Source organism: Polypterus senegalus, chromosome 17 (genome assembly GCF_016835505.1).
Source record: "Polypterus senegalus isolate Bchr_013 chromosome 17, ASM1683550v1, whole genome shotgun sequence".
Lineage (NCBI taxonomy): Eukaryota > Metazoa > Chordata > Cladistia > Polypteriformes > Polypteridae > Polypterus > Polypterus senegalus.
The window spans coordinates 10,017,247-10,040,230 of record NC_053170.1 but is presented as its reverse complement, the minus strand read 5'-3'; the positions used below and the strand labels follow the sequence as shown (position 1 = coordinate 10,040,230).

At 44.6% G+C, this 22,984-nt stretch overlaps 1 protein-coding gene across 1 annotated transcript; it reads left to right on the top strand.

The window, feature by feature from the left end:
* Window positions 1-727: 727 nt before the first annotated feature.
* Window positions 728-14,533, top strand: si:ch73-141c7.1 (coenzyme Q-binding protein COQ10 homolog, mitochondrial). The gene is made up of 5 exons (XM_039739888.1): window positions 728-924; window positions 7,501-7,659; window positions 9,090-9,282; window positions 11,465-11,566; window positions 13,692-14,533. The coding sequence occupies exons 1-5, from the start codon at window positions 824-826 to the stop codon at window positions 13,866-13,868; spliced, it is 732 nt and encodes a 243-aa protein (XP_039595822.1). The 5' UTR covers window positions 728-823; the 3' UTR covers window positions 13,869-14,533.
* The last annotated feature ends 8,451 nt before the right edge of the window (window positions 14,534-22,984 follow it).

Here is a 22,984-nt window from a genome sequence, read left to right as displayed (position 1 = left end):
ATTCTGAGCACACGTAAAAAAATATTGAGCGCACGTAAAACGATAGTCTTAACAAATAATATATTTTAAAATAAAATAATTAAAGATATTATCCGCAAATTGGGGTTTAATTGAGTTTAGCTGGATTTAGCTACATTTCGGACTGTTTCCGGAATGCAGCAGCTAGCGAGCTGATTGGAGACCGTAAGAGCCAATCAGAATTTTTGAAACCAAGTCTGTGATTGGTTGGTTTTGTGGCACACTTATAACGGTGTACAGAGAGTTGAGCGCTCGTAGCAGAGAATGTTGTGAGCGCAAGCAACACATTGCGAGCAAGCGCAAATGAAAAAACTGAGCGAGAGGGGGTGCTATTGTGTGTGTGTATATGGATAAGCGCAAACACTGAAATACATTTTTTACACGCAGCAATGAATTTTGTTCACTCAAATTCAGCTTTTGTACGCTCAAAATAAATTTCTCCTCAAAATGCAACACTTGCACTTGCAATATTTTTTTACGTGCGCTCAGAATAGTGGCACTGAAATAACGCCATAATCTTTAGCTCCGCCTCGTTTGTAAACGCAATCCAGATTTTCCAGCCCGGAGTGATTTGTTTGCTCTGAAGCTAATTGCGGCTTCACTGGAGCCATACAAACGTCAGGAAACGCCTCCCGAGTACGAGCCCCCGGCTGTCATTGGACCGGCGGCTCGATGACGTCAGAAGCCGGCGAGCCGCCTTCGTTCTCCTTATAAGGAAATGAGACGACGTTGAGCGGCGTAAGAATACTTGGGAGATTTAACAAAGGGAAACGGACGAGAGGGGAAAACGGGGACGACGAGAGGAATGGCCAGCCGGAGTGGCCTTTTGCTGAAAGCGCTGGTTGATTTATCGGAGGGCTACACAACTCGGGCTTTAAAAAGCGGTGTGACTCGAGGCAGTATCAGGTATGTGAGGGTTTGATGGGTTTGGGGGGAGGAGAGAGAAACGGCGATTCGGAGGGTCTTTATGGGCTGTGGGGGTGGGTTGGTGAGCACCATTAACATGTACAATAAATAAATAAAAAAACTCGTAATGCAGTGCAAAGTCCGCATTGGGCATCTTAAAACGTGCCACCCGAAAGTGGCATTTGGTTGTAATAGCGTAGTAATGCCCGAATGCCAACGCTGCCCCCCGGGGTCGCCTGCAGTTTCCCATTCAGTTTCACACTTCCTTGCTGTAAAGCGCGTTGGGGGGGGGACTGTCTGGCAGTCTGTTAATCGACCTGGGTGGGATCTCCTCACTGTAGGAAAGAGCGCGTCGAAATCGAAACAAGAAAGCGCCTGAGGGCGAACCTTTGTATTTTTAGACTGTGAAGAGTCGTAAAACTTTGTTTTAATATATACTGAATGTCCTTTAATTGTGTTTCTATTAAGTTAAATTAAACTGTAGTTAGCTTTATAAAGTGCCCTGTTAATGTAGCACTCAGTGAAGGACGCTATATAAATGGCAATTTTATAGCGTAAAAGTATAGGAAGCTCGCTTATCAGTCGCATCCCCTATCGCCCTATCTTTAAAATAGATTCTATTAAATAATACAAAATTACAAAGTGAACAATGATGTTAATAGCACTGCAGCTTTTCAGATAACCCAGTACAATTCGCTCAAATGCTAACCCTGCAAATTTGTATATAAATACAAATATTAACAAGTGTAAGGAAACACACGCATCAGTCACATTCCCCATCTTCTGATCATTCAAACAGCTTCTAATTAAGAATACAAACGGGCAGGGGGGCACAGTAGCCTAACAGCACGGCAGCCTTTTTTTTTTTGTTCTTTATATTTCGCTTTGTACAATTTCTTGTATTAGGAATTTGTTAGTTTTCGGATACCCCTTGGGGTCAGCGCCCCTGGAGTAATTGCAGGTTAAGGGTCTTGCTCAGGGAACCAGAAGAGTAGGAGGGTCCCCTTTGGCAGTAACGGGGATTCGCGCCGACAGCCTTCCGGATACCAGCGCAGATCCTTAGCCTCCGGATAAACCAGTACCCTGGGTTTAGATGTTTCACGCAGGCAGATGTCTGCACCGTCTCCACGGGGGTCTGCCACTGTTTTTTTTTCTCTTCGTATCCCTGATGAAGTGCAGGTTCGGCTGAATTGCACTTTAAAATAAAATAAAATAAAAAAAAAACTGTCTCCGGAATGAATGCAAGCATGGATGGGCACTGCTATGGATGGGCACACCTGGCTAGGGCTGTTTTCTGCCTTTCACCCAGCCCTGTTTGGTGATAGACTTTGGCCTCCCATTAAAGTGGATTAAGCGGGTTTGAGAAAGATAGGACGAATTACTAAAAAAAAAAAAGGAGCCAGATAATACCAGACTGCACAGGTTTGAAGGGTCATTTCAGTCAATTGTTATTTTGTAGGGTGGCACGGTGGTGCAGTGGTAGCCCTGCTGCCTCAGAGTAAGGAGACCAGGGGTTCACATCCCCCTGTGTAGAGTTTGCTTGTTTTCCTCCCACAGTCCAGAAACGCGCAGGTTAGGTGGATTGGCGAAGCTGATTTGGCTGGCGTGTGTGTTCACCCTGCGAAGGACTGGCACCATGTCCAGGGGTGGTTTCTCCCTTGTACCCTATGTTTATTCAGGTGGGCTCCAACTCCCCCCACAACCTTGCTCAGGTTTAAGTGGGTTTAGAAAATGGATAGTTGGATTATTTTTGTATAAAGCTATTAATGGCTTTTACAGTTCAGTGTCAAATTTATAATCTAATTAGTGTGAAAGTCAACACAACACACATACATGTACAGTGCAGAGCAGAACAATAAAAAAAAAATAACAAATGCAGCTCTATAGATAATGAATTGTAAGGAGTGACAAGTTTCTCGATGTGCAACCGAGGACCTCGTATGGACTAACAATACCACTTCCTTAACTATAAAGGCCCAGCAGGGACCAGCTATATTATGGTCTGTTCGGGCAGCATGTCCGACCTGCAAGAGTCTGCACACAATGACGAGATAAAGCGGAGAACATTCTCAGGGTGCCTCTCCCTTCTCTGGAAGACACGTTCTTCAAGCTCTGTGTCTGCAATGGCCTATTATGTGCCCCCCTAATCTACCAGTGTATTGAAAATGCAAAGAACTAAATGGCACTGCCATTAGACCATCGGTGCAGCGTCTTTAGTCAACGTTTCTCAGCCTTTTGCTGTCGCTTTTTTCTTATGCAGCTGGCTAATGGAAGGCAAACGTTGGAGTGGGTTAGCAGGGGTCCCGCTTTGGTGGATGCAGCACTATCATCCCAGCCTTTTGTTAATCGAGTGCGATCGTCAGGGCAACACAACCTGCCACCGTTATAAACAAAAGGCACTCGTGGCCCACCGGCGGCAGCCCGAGTGGCCGAGAAACGCTGATCTAAGTGAGGCACTGTACACCACTGAGTCTTGTCTTGTCTGATGGTCAAAGAGCACTTTAAAACGTGAAAGAATTACGATGACTATTAAATGGAAACATGGAATAGGTGTTAGTAAAGAAAGAATGGCAAAGATAAGTTGGAAGAAATGTCTCCACTCTGGAATACCTGGTGCATCTACAGGTGAGTTACCGGCGACTCACAACTGACCTGAGGTGCACCTACCTGTCACTTGGTGTGACGTGACGAGACCTTGGGCTCTCTTAACGGTGCGTAGCCGTGGGTGACTAATAGGTGTGTCCTTGGCTGGCTGTCCCATTGTTGCCTGGGTTTTATTTGAGGATGTCATTGTTAAGTTAGTTTACACTCGGTCTGAACGAGTGACATAATGTAAGTGACGGACTTTGCCTAGAAGTGCAGACTCTCGGGCACCTACAGCCATTTTACATGAGATGGGTCATTGGCTAGGATAATCCGCCATACAAATACGGATTTCTTTTATCACATTCGGGCTCTTTCTGGCCTGAGCCACCACATTTCAACTACCGTCCTCTTTCAGCCATTCTGCCTTAAAAGTAGGCTCTAACATCATAACGTAGAAGTTTATGATCAGTTAGCTGTGCTACCCGTCTAAGACTGTTGGAATGACAGGGGCATAGCAACTGGACAGACACACGGACACTTGTCCTTTTACCAGCTGTGCTACCTGTCTAAGATGGTTTGAAAACAGTAAATGACGCAGACCTCAGTGCACCAGGCAATGCACATGTCACTGTTATATGCCATTTGGTATGGGGTTCGTAAAAGCAGCATTAGTGTTTGTGATGCACCATCTGTTGGAATGACCACTGCAATACATTTTATCACTATAAATGGTTTGCAATGCGCCATGTGTTGGAATGACAAAATCTTTGTATTTTACTACTACAAATGGTTTGTGATGCACCAGCTGTTGAAATGACAAATGCAATGCATCTTATTACTATGGTTTGTGATGCACCATCTGGTGGAATGACACATGCAATGCATTTTATTACTGTAAATGTTTTGTGATGCATCATCTGGTGAAATGACAGATCCATAGCAACCAGACAGCCACACAGATACACAGAAACTTAGATTCTTGTCCTTTTACTAGCTGTACTACCCATCTAGGAGGGTTTGAAATCTAAATAATGGGCATTGATCTCCATATTAACATTTGCAGTGTACCAGGCAATGCACATGTCACTGTTATATGTCATTTGGTACTGGATTCGTAAAAGCAGCATTAATGTTTGTGATGCACCAGGAACAATGCATTTTATTACTATAAACGCTTTGCAATGTGCCATGTGTTGGAATGACAAAAGCGGTGCATTTTGCATTTTATTACTACAAATGGTTTGTGATGTGCCATGTGCTGGATTGACAAATGCCATGCTTCTAATTACTACAAATGCTTTTTTGAGGCGCCATCTGTTGGAATTACAACTGCAATGTATTTTGTTATTATAAGTGGTTTTTGATATATCCTGTGTTGGATTGACAAATGCCATGCATTTTGTTACTACAAATGGCTTTTGATGTGCCATCTGTTGGACGGAGACACACGTACTCAGACACATAGACTCTTGTCCTTTTACTAGCTGTGATGCCCGTCCAAGATGGGTTGAAATCTAAATAATAAACATTGACCTCAGTGTTAGCATTTGCAGTGCACCGTGTAATGCCTATGTCTCAGTTAGATGTCATTTGGTATTGGATTTGTGAAAGCAGCATTAATGTTTTACGATGCGCCATCTGTTGGAGTGACAGACATAGGAATCGGACAGACACACAGCCTCTTGTCCTTTTTCTGAGGTTGGTAAGAAACTCCTACTGAGATCATCTTCATTGAGCCCTCCCTGCTACTGCATCAAGGCGCCATCTATCCTATACTCCAGTTTTCTTCCAGGGTTGAGAGGAGCCCCAGCCTTTTCCCAAATGTTTAGGATCTCAGTGTGGGGTGCCAGTCCATTGAAGGGCCCAATCTCGTACAGTCACACAGGGCGGGAGATTTGAACCCAGGGTGCCCGACCCATGAGGAAGCAGCACTAACCTCTGCACTAATGTGCCTGCCACCCTGCGTTACAAGTGAAGAGACTTGAATTAACTCTGAAAGGAATTAATCGTGAAGAGGTGAACATGGCCCCTTTGGAAACATGAGCCCTGATGGCGCAGATAAGTCCATGAGGGGGGATTGTATTGTGCAGCTAACAAAGCTGTCATTTTCTGTAATAAAGGCTGGGCACCGCTGCTGGGGCAGGATGAGTACACTGCCTTGTTTGCTTTGAACACATCATCTGGAGCGAAGAGCAAAGCGGTGTGCATGACTGAAGTTCTGCGGCTGGCGTCCTGGAATGATTACAGGCTTTGGGTTATGGACGTGAAAGGCGGACTTGTGGTGGCGGTGACACCCCGCAGATGTTGTCTTCAGATGTGTGGCAGGACAGTGATGGTGCAGGTGGAGGGTTGGTTACTCCAGGTTTTTATTTCAGCTATTGTGTATGTGAAAGACTTGACAAAAAGGAAGGGGCGGGGCTAAGTGCGCTCACTGGGCGGGTTCTCAGGCGATGCAGGGAGAGGTGGAGGAGGAGATGAGAAAGTTAGGGGCAGCGCCCTATGGAGGAATATTTCGGACAAAATGAAATAAATAAATAAATGCGTAAATAAATAAAAGTACTTTGAAATGTGAGCATAAATAAATAAATGTGTCACGAAATATGTTTTTCGTTGCTTATTTATTTATTTCATTTTGTCCGTAACATTCCTGCAAACCGTCATGAAATACGGCTTGAAATAAAACTGTCACTTTCACTCGTCAAAGTTGAGAGGGTGGGCTCTAACACGCCCTCTAGTTACTGATTGGTGAATCGATAGCACAAGAATTAATTAGAAAAATGCTTACTACTGCCGATGAAATGGATTCTGCCGAAGATATTACGTATATTTTAGAGAGAGAATTGAAGATTTATCGTAAGAAATTACAATGTTGGCGGCCCTTTTAGAACTGAGTATTTGACCCTTGTTTTACGAGTATAAAATCAGTTGCATATTCGCAGCTACTTTTTCAAACAACTGTAGAGCGCTGATCAGTGGCAAAGTTGTTCAGTTCAAAATATTAGTTGGAGCTGCTTTGGGCATTCCATGTCAAAGTACCTAACCTAATACAGTACAGCCGTTGCAGCTTACCGTATATCAAATTGGCTCATTCGTCTTGTGATCGTCTTCTCTGATACATCATAGAGATCTGCAATCTGTTGTACTTTTAAACCGCATAACAGAAGGTGTTCAATTGACTCAGCTGGAATGTCAAAGGATGGACGTCCAGAGTAGCGAACTGCGTCACCTGAACTGGAGTGTAGTCGAGTCCGTTCCACCTGTTCTTCGATAATTTCAAAAACAGTTTCATCTATATCGGAGTCTATCGGGCCGCCAAAATTGTAATTTCTTCCAATAAATCTTCAATTCTCTCTCTGAAATATACGTAATATCTTCGGCAGAATCCATTTCATCGGCAGTAGTAAGCATTTTTCTAATTAATTCTTGTGCTATCGATTCACCAATCAGTAACTAGAGGGCGTGTTAGAGCCCACCCTCTCAACTTTGACGAGTGAAAGTGACAGTTTTATTTCATGACGGTGTGCAGGAATGTTACGGACAAAATGAAATAAATAAATAAGCAACGAAAAACATATTTCGTGACACATTTATTTATTTATGCTCTCATTTCATGACATATTTATTTATTAAGGCTCTCATTTCATGACACATTTATTTATGCTCACATTTCACAGTACTTTTATTTATTTACGCATTTATTTATTTATTTCATTTTGTCCGAAATATTCCTCCATAGCGCCCCCTCTTGCCCTGGCTGGTTAATCACATATCTGAATCGATACCGGACAAACAATTGAAATGGGATCAACTGAGCTGTCATATGAAATTCTAAACTTGTCAAATATTATTAGACGCTCGTGTCAAAGCTTGAAATGCCAAGGGAAACAACCGGCGTGGGTTTAATTTTTGTTAAAGGTTTTGATGGACAACTTTCTGTTGGAGAATGGTGGCAACGTCTTGACCGCCTTCCATTTCTTTCTTTCCTCGCAGACACCTGACTTCCTGTGGCATCCTTGCCATCCAAACGCCTCCAGTTCCTCGACCGAATGGAAGTGCGCTGAGCCAACAGCCGTCCAGGGGCTTTCTCAATGTTGTCGCCCCTTTTGTGGGCTGCAAGAAGATGGAGTACGCTGAAGCAAAGCTCCTTGGGTAAGTGGGACCATTCTGTTCAAGCCACCATTTTGGTAAATGTTCAAGAAAGCTGAAGCCTGTTGTAACCATTCGACCCTTATAATCATGGGGGGGCTCTGTGTGCACAGCCATCCATAAATTCTATTCCCAAATTTGACTGGAGGGCAATAGTTGGTGACTCTGCTTCACAAATCCAGCATCCTGGGGTTTAGCGTTGCTCCATGTGGATGTGGGATGTTCTCCCAGTGTCTCCATGAAAACCTGCCGGTTAATTGGTGATTCCAAATTGACCCGAGTGTGAGTGAGATTCACCTGTGGGCCCAAGGGGGTCCTGTGATAAGTTGGCACCCCATCCAAGGTCGGTTCCTGCCTTGCACACGGCACTGCCTGGATAGGCACTGAACTCCAGGAAAAACCCAATGTCGTGTCACCAGGTTCATTAAAATTGTCATTTATGCCGTGTTTCGTGTCCTTCACATCTCCATCTTGATGTGGAACTTTAAATGGAAGATTTTGGCTTGGGTTACGCTGGTCTCAAAATTTATTTTGGTGTCCTGCTGCTGTCATTTACATCAAAATACAATATAAGTAAAATTCAAAAATAAATGTGTAAATGGACAGCAGCCAACACTGGAACACATGTGAGAGCAGGCCCTGCATTTCAGAGGTGCAGACTTTGTCAGGTCCATCTACCTACTAGCAGACAGGACCCGAGCTGCAAGCATTTAACAAGGTGCTGGAAACTTTCCTTAGGGGACTGGTTTATCATGGGACAAGTGGGACTCGCCACCTTCATTACAGATTGCCATTCAGTCTCCCGCAAATACATAACAGACCCACATTGGCACCGATTATGATTGCAGCCTCCTCAGTACCCCCACATGGGGACAAACGGTACACAGGTGCCCCTCGGATATCACATACGGTCTACGACAATAAAGTAGACATGTGGAGGCGGACATATCTCGGTTAATGCCACTTACCAGCCAACATGGTGTCCACCTCTTCTGTCGGCAGCTCTAAGTCTAATCTTCACGTCTTGAAGACTCTCTGCCCGCTGTTCATACCCACAACAGTTGGTTTCCAGGTGGGTGCAGATTTGCTGAAGTGATGGCTTCATGGAGTGGATAGAAAATGAGGCTGTGGCAGGGTGGCTCATCCATTCTTTCTTTAAGGTTCCCCTACAAGTAATCGGTAGTGACCTCAGTTAGATTAGATTATTGATTTATAAAAGCACATTTAAAATGGAGGTTGCGCCCAAGTGCTGTACAAAGAAGCATTAAAATAAACACAATGCAGACAGTCACAGCAATTCTAACATCCACCACAATCCCATTATACACAGTGGAAGGTGCAAGAAAACAAGTTGTGATGTTTGAGGTACCAGCTGTGTCACCAACGCTTTTTAAAATAAAATGTTGAGTAACGTCTTGAACCGCCCACTCCAGGTATTCAGCCGAGCAGATGTACAACGTGGTTGCAGATGTTGAGAAGTACTGCCAGTTTGTTCCTTGGTGCAAGAGTTCCAAAGTCACCTCCAACTGCAACGGTGTTAGAAAAGCCCAGCTGGAAATCGGCTTCCCTCCAGTGGTGGAGCGCTACACGTCGCAGGTCATGCTGAAGCCTCACCGCCAGGTTCGGGTAAGCAGTCTGGGGGTCTCGGAGTACAGAGGAATGCTTACGTGTGTGTGTGTGTGTGCTGGACAGCCCTGGCGGTTCATTTGTTATATTAAAGCTATATGCCCCTTTGGGAGGACACGCCATGCTCAGTCTGTCTGTTTATTATATAGCGCCTTTCACACCCGTCTACGTGTCACTGAGTGCCTTCATCTATCTGTCACTCTGAGAGACCAAATGTTTTTCAGATCCCATTATTAATCAGTTTGTGGCACACAGTCACCAAGTACTTATAGCCAATTAATTATCGAAAATAAGTATGTCAAGAAAACAACTGGGGCTTCTGGGTACGGCTCATTGATCTATCAGTCTGTCTGCATGTTGTCTATCATATAGCGCCTTTCACTTCTATCTATCAAATTATCTTTTTATAAAGAGTCTTTTAATTTATCAATTATATAGTTGCTTTAACTTCTGTCTGTCTGTATATCATATAGTGCCTTTCACGTCCATCTATCTATATATTATATAGCGCCTTTCAATTCTACCTATCTAAATATTTTTTATATATTGCCTTTCACTTCTGTCTGTCTATCTATATATCATATAGCGCTTTTCATTTCTATCTATCGAATTATCTTTTTTATAAAGAGTCTTTTAATTTATCAATTCTATAGGGCAGCAGTAGCTCAGTCGGTAGAGCGGGTTGTCCAGCTCCCGGCATGAGAATGCAGCTGTTGTGTCCTTGGGCAAGACACTTAACCTACCTTGCCTGCTGGTGGTGGTCGGAAGGATTGGTGGCGCCAGTGTTCGGCAGCCTCACTTCTGTCAGTGTGCCCCAGGGCAGCTGTGGCTACATAGTAGCTTATCATCACCAGCGTATGAATGTGTGTGTGAATGGGTGAATGACTGTTGTGTTGTAAAGCGCCTAGGAGGGTTCTTGAACTCTAGTTAGGCGCTATATCAAATACAAGCCATTTACCATTCTGTCTGTCTGTATATCATATAGCGCCTTTCACTTCTATCTACCGAATTATCTTTTTTATAAAGAGTCTTTTAATTTATCAATTCTATAGTTGCTTTAACTTCTGTCTGTCTGTATATCATATAGTGCCTTTCACGTCCATCTATCTATATATTATATAGCGCCTTTCAATTCTACCTATCTAAACATTTTTTATATAGCGCCTTTCACTTCTATCTAATTATCTTTTTATGTAGAGCCAATCAGTCATTTTCCAACCAGTGATATCCTAACACAGGGTCACGGGGGGGTCTGCTGGAGCCAATCCCAGCCAGCACAGGACACGAGGCAGGAACAAATCCCCTTGGCAGGGCGCCAGCCCACCACAGGGCACACACCAGGTAGACAATTTAGGATCGCCAATACACCTAACCTGCACGTCTACGGACTGTGGGAGGAAACCCACGCAGACACGGGGAGAACATGCAAACTCCACGCAGGGAGGACCCGGGAAGCAAACTTTATACAGAGCCTTTCACTTTATTAATCATATAGTGCCTTTCAATTCTACCTATCTAATCATCTTTTTATATAGTGCCGTTCACTTGTGTCTGTCTGTATATCATATAGCGCCTTTCACTTCTAGCAATTCAATCATCTTTGTGTGTAGAGCCTTTCACTTTATCTATCATGTAGTGCCTTTTACTTCTACCTATCTAGTCATTTTCTTATATAGTGCCTTTCACTTGTGTCTGTCTGTCTGTATCATACAGTGCCTCTCACGTCTATCTATATATCATATGCGCCTTTCACTTCTAGCTGTCAATCATATAGTGCCTTTCGCTCCTGTCTCTCTAATCATCTTTTCATACAGAACATTTTGTCATTTACTAGAATAAATATATGCACAAATGTATTACAGTAAGTTATGTTTTGTAAAAAGTTGCCATTTCACAAAGTACTGCTGAACTACACACTTTGGTTGGGGGGCTGCCATGCGTCTTTGTCTCAGCAGCCTGCTTCACACACACGTGATTTGCCGGCGCACCGATTGTTCAGTCTTGCGTTTCTGTTTGCGTCTCATTTAGTGCAGTAAACTTACAATATGCAGTAATGACGAGCCCAAAACGTTTTTGCGGATTTTCCTGTTCCCCTATAATCAACAAACCCACTCCCCCCTGCCCACCCCTAGCCGTATCTCTGGCGTCCCATGTTAATCTGTGTTTGTGTTTCGTATTGCAGGCCGTCTGCTCTGATGGCTCCCTCTTTAGTCACCTGGAGACCGTCTGGAGGTTCAAGCCGGGGAGCTGCGAACAGAAGGACTGCTGCATCCTGGAGTTTTATGTAAGTGCGGTGATCACACAATGGGGTATCATGGGGCACAGACTGTTGCATATAAAAGGGGTCACTTGAATATTCAACGTCATACGACGTGTCTCACAGGGGAAAGCGAAAAGGGTGGTGGGCGCCGCTCCCTTCTGGGTTTGAATCCCGTGCACGGTTGCAGTCTGCGTGCATTTTGGTTTTCATCCAGCATCCCGAAGTCGGCCATGTGAGGTGAACTGCTGATTCCACAAGGGATACTTGGCCGATGGAAGCAAAGCTGGAAGGAATGGAGATGAGGATGAGATGAATGTGTGGAGTGTCATGGAGTGAGAGGAAGATGAATGGCAAGATGGAGGTTGAGGGGACGAGGTGGGGCTGATGAAGACGATAGGGAAAGAATGCGTCTCACCCTGCAGGACAATCGGGAAAGTGAAGAGGGGCTTCTGCGGCTGGCTAACCTGGGTAGACCGGGAAAATGGAAGTTAAACAGTGACGTGCGGTGAGGTTCATGGCTGGTGAGGCACCGAGTCCTTCAGTGTCAGATTTACAAATATACGAACCCAAAAGAGTCGCTTATTCACTAATCAACTGGCCGCAGGCACACTGGCTACTGGTTCTGTTTCATATCTCATCAGCATTTTTTATACACACACAGGTGAGGTTCATATTTGGGTAAGAAAGAACGTGACATTTCTAGCGGTGAGAGAGAGCGGAGAAAGTGCATTTGCTCCTCACCCTCCATGTGTTCTAAATTTGCCGTCACAATTCCACAATTCAAACTCCTTCAATACAAATGAAAGTGTAGAGACGTGTACGAGAAAACCGGATTTCAATTTTGACCTTAATTGAAATATTTAGTTGTTTTTAAAAGCTTTTCATTCTGATGCTTTAATCAATTTTAATACAGACTGTTCAACAAAAGGATAACAAGAAAATCAAAAGAATATTTTATTTAAGGTCAGAATTTAACGGATTGTTTTTTTTTTTTTTCTTAGTCTGATTCCATTTTTTTTAATTGAAAACCGTTTATGGTCTTACCTTTATTTGTAAATGAAGTCCATGCGCCTATCCTTCTCCACGAAAATCTCTGTCACTTTTTCTTGTAAAAGTCCACCTTACTTTCCATTAATTTTAAAAATCTTAATCTTCCATTTTGGCAGTCAGTCAGAATAAAAAATAAAAATAAACGGACCGCTGCAGTGCACTTGACTTTCTGATATCGCTAACTTATTGGCGCCGAGAGCCTCTGCGTAGAAGAACAGCAGCAACGAGCACCTGTTGGGCTCACGTGCGCCCCCTTCAGGGCGGCACAGTACTGTCTGCCTCACCTCGTGCCTTTTCGCTGTGGTTTTATGTCTGATCAGCAAGACTAAATATGTCACACACATTCATTAAAGATATTAGAAAGTCAGGGTGTATAGTGAACAAGTCTGCAGATCTTATATTGGCGACCTACAGAGAGACAGCGACCGGCACGCGCCAACCCCGTGTGTGAGGAGAGCGCAGTCTGAGGTGAGGCTTGCCGCTGCGCACCTCACGTGTCTCCCATGTATTTAAATAGGAAATGCGCCAATTCAGCGATTTTTGACTATAAAATTGATCAAAGTTGTTGGAATCATACAGAAAACAAACATATAGCACAGACCAGTGGACACATTTATTTTATGTTATCATTATTGGTTTTTTTTTTTTTACTTTTCCTGCCTCCCCTGACCGCACATCCCTGCACTTAAAGCAGTGGTAATGATGATGAGGACTAATGGTGCTGATATTTCTGTTTAGGCTCCCAGGGTGACATATTGCAAGAATTTAAACTAATCACAGCTGGCGTCAGACAGGTGGCACAATGTGGATTTTTTAGCACCAAATTTTTCTACATTTTTTATACCAACATTCTGAAAGCTGATTAATTCAGTGTCCAGTTACGGGGTCTGGGGTCTACCCTGGAAGGGTCCAGAAGCATTTCAAGGTAGGGTGCCAATCCATTCCATTAACTCCACTCGTATGGGATTACCCAGAGGAACAACCCTGACAGACGCATCTTTTGGGGGGGTTTAGACTCGACCCCCGACAAGCCAGATCTGTAAGGTGGCGGCACTTTTGTTGAAATCCAACCTCAAACTCCTCTTCTCTTCTCTTTCAGGTTTCCTTTGAGTTCAAGTCAGCTTTCCATTCCCGCCTCGCCACCATCTTCTTCGATGAAGTCGTCAAACAGATGGTGGCCGCCTTTGAGAGGCGCGCGGCAAAAATGTACGGACCTCAGGCTGCCGTCCCGGAAACTGAAGACGAGACCGCTGTGCGGAGTTTGGGGGTCTCCTGACCTCGGCGGACAGCGGGGACGTTTTCAAGGTGACATGAAGACGTCCTCTCCGTGTTGTTTTATTTTTTAACCAAAGTCCTGAGCCACTGAAATTCCTTTATGCTGTAAATATGTCTATTTTGGTATTTTTTATTTATGTCGCAAATGAGGAAAAGACTGTGGGAATATCTTTACCACATATTTGTATTTAAATATTTATATTTTGTCTATTTAAATATTTATTACATTTTTTTTTTCCCTTACAACGTTTCTGTGGCTGTCTTAAGTTACTCCTCTAGCTCTTCTGTGGTGTCGTTCGCCTTTTCGGCTCGGGCCGTTCATATTTTTCTTACAGGTACGTTGGTGCAGGAACGCGGCACTTGAGTTCAGCTAGCAAGCAAACGGCCTGTGAGGACAGTTTTAGTGCTTTAAGACCCCAGACATTCCGTAACATTCTACAGCCCATTTAATCCAATTACCGTATATACTCGCGTATGATTCACACTGTCATAGGAACGGTGATTTATGTATTTTTTGGTGGGGACCCCAGGAATGCACCCAGCCTTGGCCCGATTTGCACATGCTCACTCACAGAGACACAGTTACACAACGGGTTAAAACAATAATCGAGTAGTGTATTAAGCAGGGCTGTGGAGTCGGAGTCGGAGACAATTTTGGGTACTCGGACTCGGCAAAAGTTAACCGACTCCGACTCCTAATAAATTTAAATGGGAATTAAAAAAAGTAAGTTGAAATGTCCCAATTCACAAACAGTCATAATGAACTACTTCTCTGCTGTAAGAATAAAGCCCAATGCATGCAGTGCATAATGTTACCACAAAACGAACATGTCAAGTAACCATGAAGCGTGCTTTTCATTGACTGTATGCGTCACTATATGGGATGTAATGCACAGGTAAGGTGCGGCACCGCTTTCCATTGTGTCGTGTTCCACTGTTACAGGGAACTGTGAACCTAGCCTAAAGCCCCCCATACATTTACAGATGCACTGCTGATTTTTCGCCGTTCAACGAGTCATCACGCCAAACGCCTGAAAAATCATCTGGTGTGTTCTCAGCTCCATCGGCTCCCCTTCGCTATGCGCGCTAGTAATGGGGGCCAAAGGAGCCGAGAACACAGATCTCCCTACCGGTCTCCAGCAGAGGCTCGTTCTGCTGATCAGCTGGCCGGTGAGTGACACAATGCACTAAACTTCCGGCTGGCTGACAGAGGAGACGGCCACTGCAGCAGACAGAGGCATCACATTACTTTGGATGGGGGCGGTGGTCGAGATTTTCGGCAAGCTGGATCTGCCCGTCCATGTGGACACCCGCAATCTGCGGCCGCCAATCAATTGTGTTTGTCTTTAATCTGGCATTATAGTAGAGTGTTGGCTTCCTAGCCAGTAGTTCTGTGGTGAAATGACATGTATGTTGCCTTCCTTTCCTTCAATGGATGTAGAAAATACAGTAGCATAAGATATACATACAGAGGAGTCGGAGCATTGATCTACCGACTCCACAGCCCTGGTATTAAATAAAAATAGAAAGTAAAATATAACTAAATAAATACCAAACCAAAACAATCCAAACCCCCCTCATTTTCCCGTCTGGCGGTCTCACACAACAAAATCTAAAGCGCAGTCCAAATGTAGCGGCAACAGATGATGACTGACGAGTGGAACATCTTGCGACCAGTCCGCTGAAAGGAATGTAAAGTTTTTGTTCTACCAGTTTCCTGTAACAGAACATCCATCCATCATCCAACTCGCTATATCCTAACTACAGGGTCACGGGGGTCTGCTGGAGACAATCCCTGCGTAAGGCAGGAAACAAACCCCACCGCGGGGCACATGCACACACTTGGGACAATTTAGAATCACCAATGCACCTAACCTGCATGTCTTTATTATATAGTTGCTTTAACTTCTGTCTGTCTGTATATCATATAGTGCCTTTCACGTCCATCTATCTATATATTATATAGCGCCTTTCAATTCTACCTATCTAAACATTTTTTATATAGCGCCTTTCACTTCTATCTAATTATCTTTTTATGTAGAGCCAATCAGTCATTTTCCAACCAGCGATATCCTAACACAGGGTCACGGGGGTCTGCTGGAGCTAATCCCAGCCAGCACAGGGCACGAGGCAGGAACAAATCCCCTTGGCAGGGCGCCATCCCACCGCAGGGCACACACCAGGTAGACAATTTAGGATCGCCAATACACCTAATCTGCACGTCTACGGACTGTGGGAGGAAACCCACACAGACACGGGGAGAACATGGAAACTCCACACAGGGAGGACCCGGGAAGCGAACCCAGGTCTCCTAACTCAGGCAGCGGACGCTACCCACTGCGCCACCGTACCGCCCTGTGACAGAACAGGGTGAGGGAATTGGGGAACGAACCCACAGATGAAGTAATTTCCATTCCACAAGTCACATGATCAGGTGGGTATGAGAGAGACCACACATCCACAATTATCATCGACAATTAACGACGGGAAATCCAAACAGCAACAGAACAGGAAAACAGTGGCCCCTACGTCTTGCCGATTCCACACGTAAAGGGCCCGCCTTCTTTCCCAGCAGCCCCTGCGTCCTCCGCTGTCGTCCAATACAGCGACACCCTTTGGGCAGCTGGGATATGCAGCCCTTTACTCCGTAGCACTGCTACAAAACTGCTATTTACTTTGAGGCCCGTGAGGACAGTTTTAGTGCTAATAAGACCCCAGACATTCCATAACATTCTGAAACCCGTTTAATTCAACTGAAGATCTCAGGAAACCAGAAGATTGAGCAGAAAGCAGGAGCCCAGTTCGAGATGAACTGCTCATCCATGACAAAGCATAAAGCCGGCGTCCCATTAACACGTCCGAGGGGACGTCAGACTTGACGGGTGCAGGTCAGAAAGTGACACCAACAGCATGAAATCCACGTACCCAATCATCCAGGTGGGGGGTGTTTACATGGCACGTGACTCTTCTCGTGCGTTACGTCTCTTGCCGATATTTGTCTCGCGTGAACTTTCTTGCAAGTATTTATCTCACCAGAGCCTAATGTGTGAGTTTTACTTACGCGTGAGAAAAATAATTAATGGCGTGAGATAAACGGCGGCCACCATACAGCCCAAATCCTCGTCCTAACCAACGGTTTCCCTTTGAAAGCAATTAATATTTCGGGGGGTTTGGCAGGCCCCATCACTTTCATCAGATTCCTAAAGGGGTCCGTGACTCAAAAAATGTTAAGAATGACGGCTCTAATGGCTGCTCCCAGCACGATCACGCAACACGTCACAAAACTAAAGCCATCTAAAACTCTTTTCGCGAACACGTCAATGAGTTCAATAAGGGAGAACAGCTTCTGGGCTGTGGTGGAACAGGGAGATTTGCTGCGTCTGACTAATGTGCAGAAACTGCACGATGCCATCATGAAGACATGGACCTGGTCTCGCCGTAGCCAGATGGATAATCCACGACCAGGAGTGAATTGTGCTTAAAAGTGGGTGGGAACAATTAGACGGCTCACTGAGTGTCACATTTCTAAACCAATCTGACACCTCGGAGCACAAAGTAGGGGCGGGGATTTTGAACTGCGGTGTTTGGAGGTGCCTTCATTAATCTGATCTGAAAGAGAGGAAGGTTCTGATTACCATGGAACGTCTACAGTCAAAGTCTCCTAAAAAGACCCCAATTAGACCTCTAAAGTACGTAGCGTGTGTGCAGAGAGAACATTGGACGTGCTAAAAATAAAACGTAACCTGATGCAAGGGGAAACCTTTCAGTAGCATCAGATTATACGTTCAAAGACGGCAATGGTGTCGGGAATCTTTGTGAGTTTGAACGAAGTGATGGCGAATAATACCAGCAAAATCTGCGTCTCAAGTAAACGGTGGGTCGCACTCCGGCAAAAGGACTGCCGTTAAGGGAGTGGATAACGGAGAACCACACGAGACCAGTGAAATCACAGATGAGGAGGCGCAACATCCACCTTCTGAAGGCAACGTCTAAACGGTTAACTAAAGAAACTGAACACGGCGTGAGAATGTGGAGAAGCCACCCGGTTCGGTGTGACGGGCGGTGGACCCCCGGTGCTTTGCTCCTTATTAGAGTTACTCCTCTCCCAAAAATGGCCTCGTCTGGCGTATTTAAAACACGTGGAGACGAAGGGAACAACAACAGCCGCTCCGCAGTGCCCGGCCTTGACAAAGAGAGCAAAACATCCTTGGAATAAAAGAGATGCACGGCCTTCAGCTAAGAGTGAAGCCTGCAAATCTAAAAACTGGAGAATTAATTCAAAAAATTAAAAACAAAATGGAATTTATGTTTAATACAACCCGCCTGCTGTCTCTTAAGTATGTTCTGTGGCATCTGAGGACTAAACCACCACTTAGCAGACACAGACCATACAGACCAGTGGCCCTTAACATCTAACATCATGGAGACCAGAGGGGATTGGGTGGTCTCGTGGTCTGGAATCCCTACAGATTTTTTTTTTTTTTCACCAGCTTTTGGAGTTTTTTTTTTTTTGTTTTTTCTGTCCACCCTGGCCATCGGACCACCTTACTTATTGTATGTTAATTAATGTTGACTTATGTTTATTTTTTATTGTGTCTTCTATTTTTCTATTCTTCATTTTGTAAAGCACTTTGAGCTACATTTTTTTGTATGAAAATGTGCTATATAAATAAATGTTGGTTGATTGATTGAATGTTGAGTGTGTGGTCCTGGACTTTATGAGTCCTCTTGTGGTAGATATGGAAAATAAAATTAGTTTATTCATGTATTAGCAAAAATAAATATAGACAAATGTAAGCATTAACCTTAGTGCAAATATTAATACAAGTCAGACACACTAAGCAAATGGTTAAATAAAAGCACATGCCATATTTCTTTTTTTAATGAGAGCTTAGTTCTAGCCGCCAATTGCTTATTAGCCCGAAGACCAAGGAAGGGGGACTGATGAGATAAGACAGCCCAAAGGTGGAAGGGGAGGAACATCTCCAAAATCAAGGCTGACCTAAAAATAAGCAAAGCAGAAAAGTAAAGATAAATGACAGAAAATAAAAATACCGGTGGTTAATTAGACCAGCTGCAGAAAAGGAGTCGGAATGAGTAGCAAATGAGCTGTTTTGAGCGAGGTCAGGATGATGAGGAATTATTATATAAACTATGATTTTTGGCCTGTTCGGGGCTCAGCGTTTTATTGCACTAAAGCTATATACTCTGTTTGCCTGTCCTCTGACTCCCAGAGCCTTCATTTCAGGTGAAGACCTTTGAGTGGATGGTCCTGGACTTTACGAGTCCTCTTGTGGTAGACCACCTGGACCCACCACAGTCTGTGTATCAAACTAAAGACTGGAGTGGAGGGTGCAGTGACCTCTCTACTCCACAAGGTGGCAGCACTGCGAGGATTCTGTTTTTTGATTTTCGTCTGTGCCTTCAACACCATCCAGCCATCCCTGTTGAGGGGTCTGCTCAGAGATACGCAGGTGGGTGAGCCGGTGGAGTCCTGATGATGGACCAGCTGACCACAGTTTATGAGACCCCAGGTCTGTGTGAGTAACACTGGAGCACTACAAAGAACAGGCCTGTCACCTTCTCTCTTCACTCTGTACACCTCAGACTACAAATACAACATCAGCTCAGGTCACTTGAAGACATTCTCAGATGATTGTGCACTTATGGGGGTCTATTGATAAGGGGGTGAGACAAAGGAGAGGAGTCGGGGGAGAACTTTGAGAATTGGCAGCATCTGAACATCAGCAAAACCTAAAAACAGTTTATTGACTTTCACCGCAACAACGAGTCTCCACGTCCGGTCACCATTCAGGGGGTGGGGGTAGAGGTGGTCCACTCCTACAAGTACTTGGGGGTCCACATCAATAACAGACTGGAGTGGTCTTGGAACACACAGGAGCTCAATAAGAAAGGGCAGAGCAGACTCTTTCTTCTTTAATGTGGGAAGTGACATCTTCTACAACTCTGTGATGCCCAGTGTGGTGTGCTGGGCTGGTAACATCACGTCAAGATAGGACCACCGAATCAACAGGACAGGCTTCCGTTATGGGATGCACTGTGGACCACCCGGAGGTCGCAACGAAGGAGAGAATGAAAACAAAACAGAGTGCCATTATGAACGACACTGCACAGCCTCTCTGTGCCACCACAACACTGAGGACTATCAGCCAATGAATTATTAGCAGAAGTGGGTCAAGAAACATGACGGGGGGGGCTCCTTTATACCAACAGTTCATACTGCCTGACTGGCACTGCCAAGTCAGACATTCTTCTTTTTTTTTTTTGATTCCCTTTATTTTAAGTCATTCTAGTGTGTGTGTTTATGTATCCATCTACTTATTTAAAGAGCTTCTGTGAAAAGTCAGACTAAAGTTCAGCCTGTCTAGCCATGGGCTCCAGTGCAGTAGTCCCAGATTTTCCACAGGTAGATCAGCAGTAAGTGATGTGACTTCCTCAGAGTTAAATCAGGGCAGGGGGGGGCTGGGGTTTTAGGGGGTTCAGGTTGAACCTTGGGCGACTTTGGGGGTGTGCAGGACACCGGACTGACAAACCTCACGTGGGGCTGGTTATGTCAAACGCTGTTACCGGTATGTGTGGACTGTATAAACTTGTGTGCAAATGTAATAAAAATAATGTTAACATACACTGGATTTACGTGGACTTTATTCAAATATAACTTGACAAATCCGTTCGAACGGGACACACAGACTTCAAAAGCGGTGCCCCCTTAGGCGTGGTCGCCCCACTTGCCACCCCCAAACAACGCTCTTGGGTTGAACTAACAGTCTTGAGCGTTCCAGTCCAGGGCTGTGCCCACTGCACCTCACTGGCCATCCGTCTGTTTGCCCTTCATTGGAGTCTCGTTATTTAGCCTACACTGCAATCTTTTGATGGGTGCCAATGCAACACCACTGAGCTGCCCCTCAAGTTAAATATCTTCCATATTTGCCTGTTCTCCCCTTGTCTGTGTGGGTTTCCTCCCACAGTCCAAAGACATGCAGGTTAGGTGCACTGGCGATCCTAAATTGTCCCTAGTGTGTGCCCTGCAGTGGGCTGGTGCACTGCCCGGGGATTTATTCCTGCTTTGCGCCCTGTGCTGGATAGGATTGGCTCCAGCAGACCCCCGTGACCCTGTGTTAGGATATAGCTGGTTGGACAATGACTGACTGACATATTCAATTGAATTGCTTTCCCCACCTTGAAGTTCAAGAGGCACAGCCAATTGAATTGCAGGTTTTTGTCACCTTACAATCTTACAGACAGACCTCAATATGTGCGTCTTGGGAACTGCAGGTCTGACATTGTGGTCAGCAACACAGGGGCGCCGCAGGGGACTGGACTTTCTCCAGTCCTGTTCAGTCTATATACATCAGACTTCCAATATGACTCGGAGTCCTGCCACGTGCAAAAGTTCGCTGATGACACTGCTATTGTGGGCTGCATCAGGAGTGGGCAGGAGGAGGAGTACAGGAAGCTAATCAAGGACTTTGTTAAATGGTGCGACTCAAACCACTTACACCTGAACACCAGCAAGACCAAAGAGCTGGTGGTGGATTTTAGGAGGCCCAGACCCCTCATGGACCCTGTGATCATCAGAGGTGACTGTGCAGAGGGTGCAGACCTTTAAATACCTGGGAGTGCAGCTGGATGACAAATTGGACTGGACTGCCAATACTGATGCTCTGTGTAAGAAAGGTCAGAGCCGACTATACTTTCTGAGAAGGTTGGCATCCTTCAACATCTGCAGTAAGATGCTGCAGATGTTCTACCAGACGGTTGTGGCGAGTGCCCTCTTTTACGCGGTGGTGTGCTGGGGTGGCAGCATAAAGATGAAAGACGCCTCACGCCTGGACAAACTTGTTAAGAAGGCAGGCTCCATTGTAGGATTAAAGTTGGACAGTTTAACATCTGTGGCAGAGTGACGGGCACTAAGCAAACTCCTGTCAATGATGAATAATCCACTGCATCCACTTAACAGTGTCATCTCCAGACAGAGGAGTAGCTTCAGTGACAGACTTTTGTCACTGTCCTGCTCCACTGACAGACTGAGGAGATCGTTCCTCCCCCACACTATGTGACTCTTCAATTCCACCCGGAGGAGTAAATGCTAGCATTAATTTTATTTTAATTTTTTTCATTTTTATTACTATTTAATTTAATATTGTTTCTTTGTATCAGTATACTGCTGCTGGATTATGTGAATTTCCCCTTGGGATTAATAAAGTATCTATCTATCTTGACTAAAATCCGATAATCGACTCAAAACCAACTCTAATCTTTACCACAATGTAACCAGGCGTCAAAACTGAAGTATTAATTGAAAATGAGTTCATATTAAACGTGAAAGATGTCATTCCCATGACGCTGTCTTTGCGCGGAAAAACGAATTCTTGACCAACGAAAGAAGGAGAGGGGCAGAGCTTTATTTGAAGCTCCACCTTTTGAGGCTGATTGGTCATTTGGTTCCTTTTTGACATGATTAAGGCGTGGTCTTGAATCGAAGTACAACCCACTGAACTAAATGCAACACGTTCTGCCTTATGTCTTTATTTACGATACGCGATCTCTGCACTTGAATTAAAGTGCAATACGCTTTTCTAATTCATTTTAAACTAACACGAAAAATGCGCGCCAGTCGTGTAAGGCAAGCGATCATTACGCTAGCCATGTTTTAAAATTAGGACACCATAAAACCTTGCCAAAATTGAAAACTATGGCGTTATTTCAGTGCCACTATTCTGAGCACACGTAAAAAAATATTGAGCGCACGTAAAAAAAGATTGCAAGTGCAAGTGTTGCATTTTGAAGAGAAATTTATTTTGAGCGTACAAAAGCTGAATTTGAGTGAACAAAATTCATTGCTGCGTGCAAAAAATGTATTTCAGTGTTTGCGCTTATCCATATACACACACACAATAGCACCCCTCTCGCTCAGTTTTTCATTTGCGCTTGCTCGCAATGTGTTGCTTGCGCTCACAACATTCTCTGCTGCGAGCGCTAAACTCTCTGTACACCGTTATAAGTGTGCCACAAAACCAACCAATCACAGACTTGGTTTCAAAAATTCTGATTGGCTCTTACGGTCTCCAATCAGCTCGCTAGCTGCTGCATTCC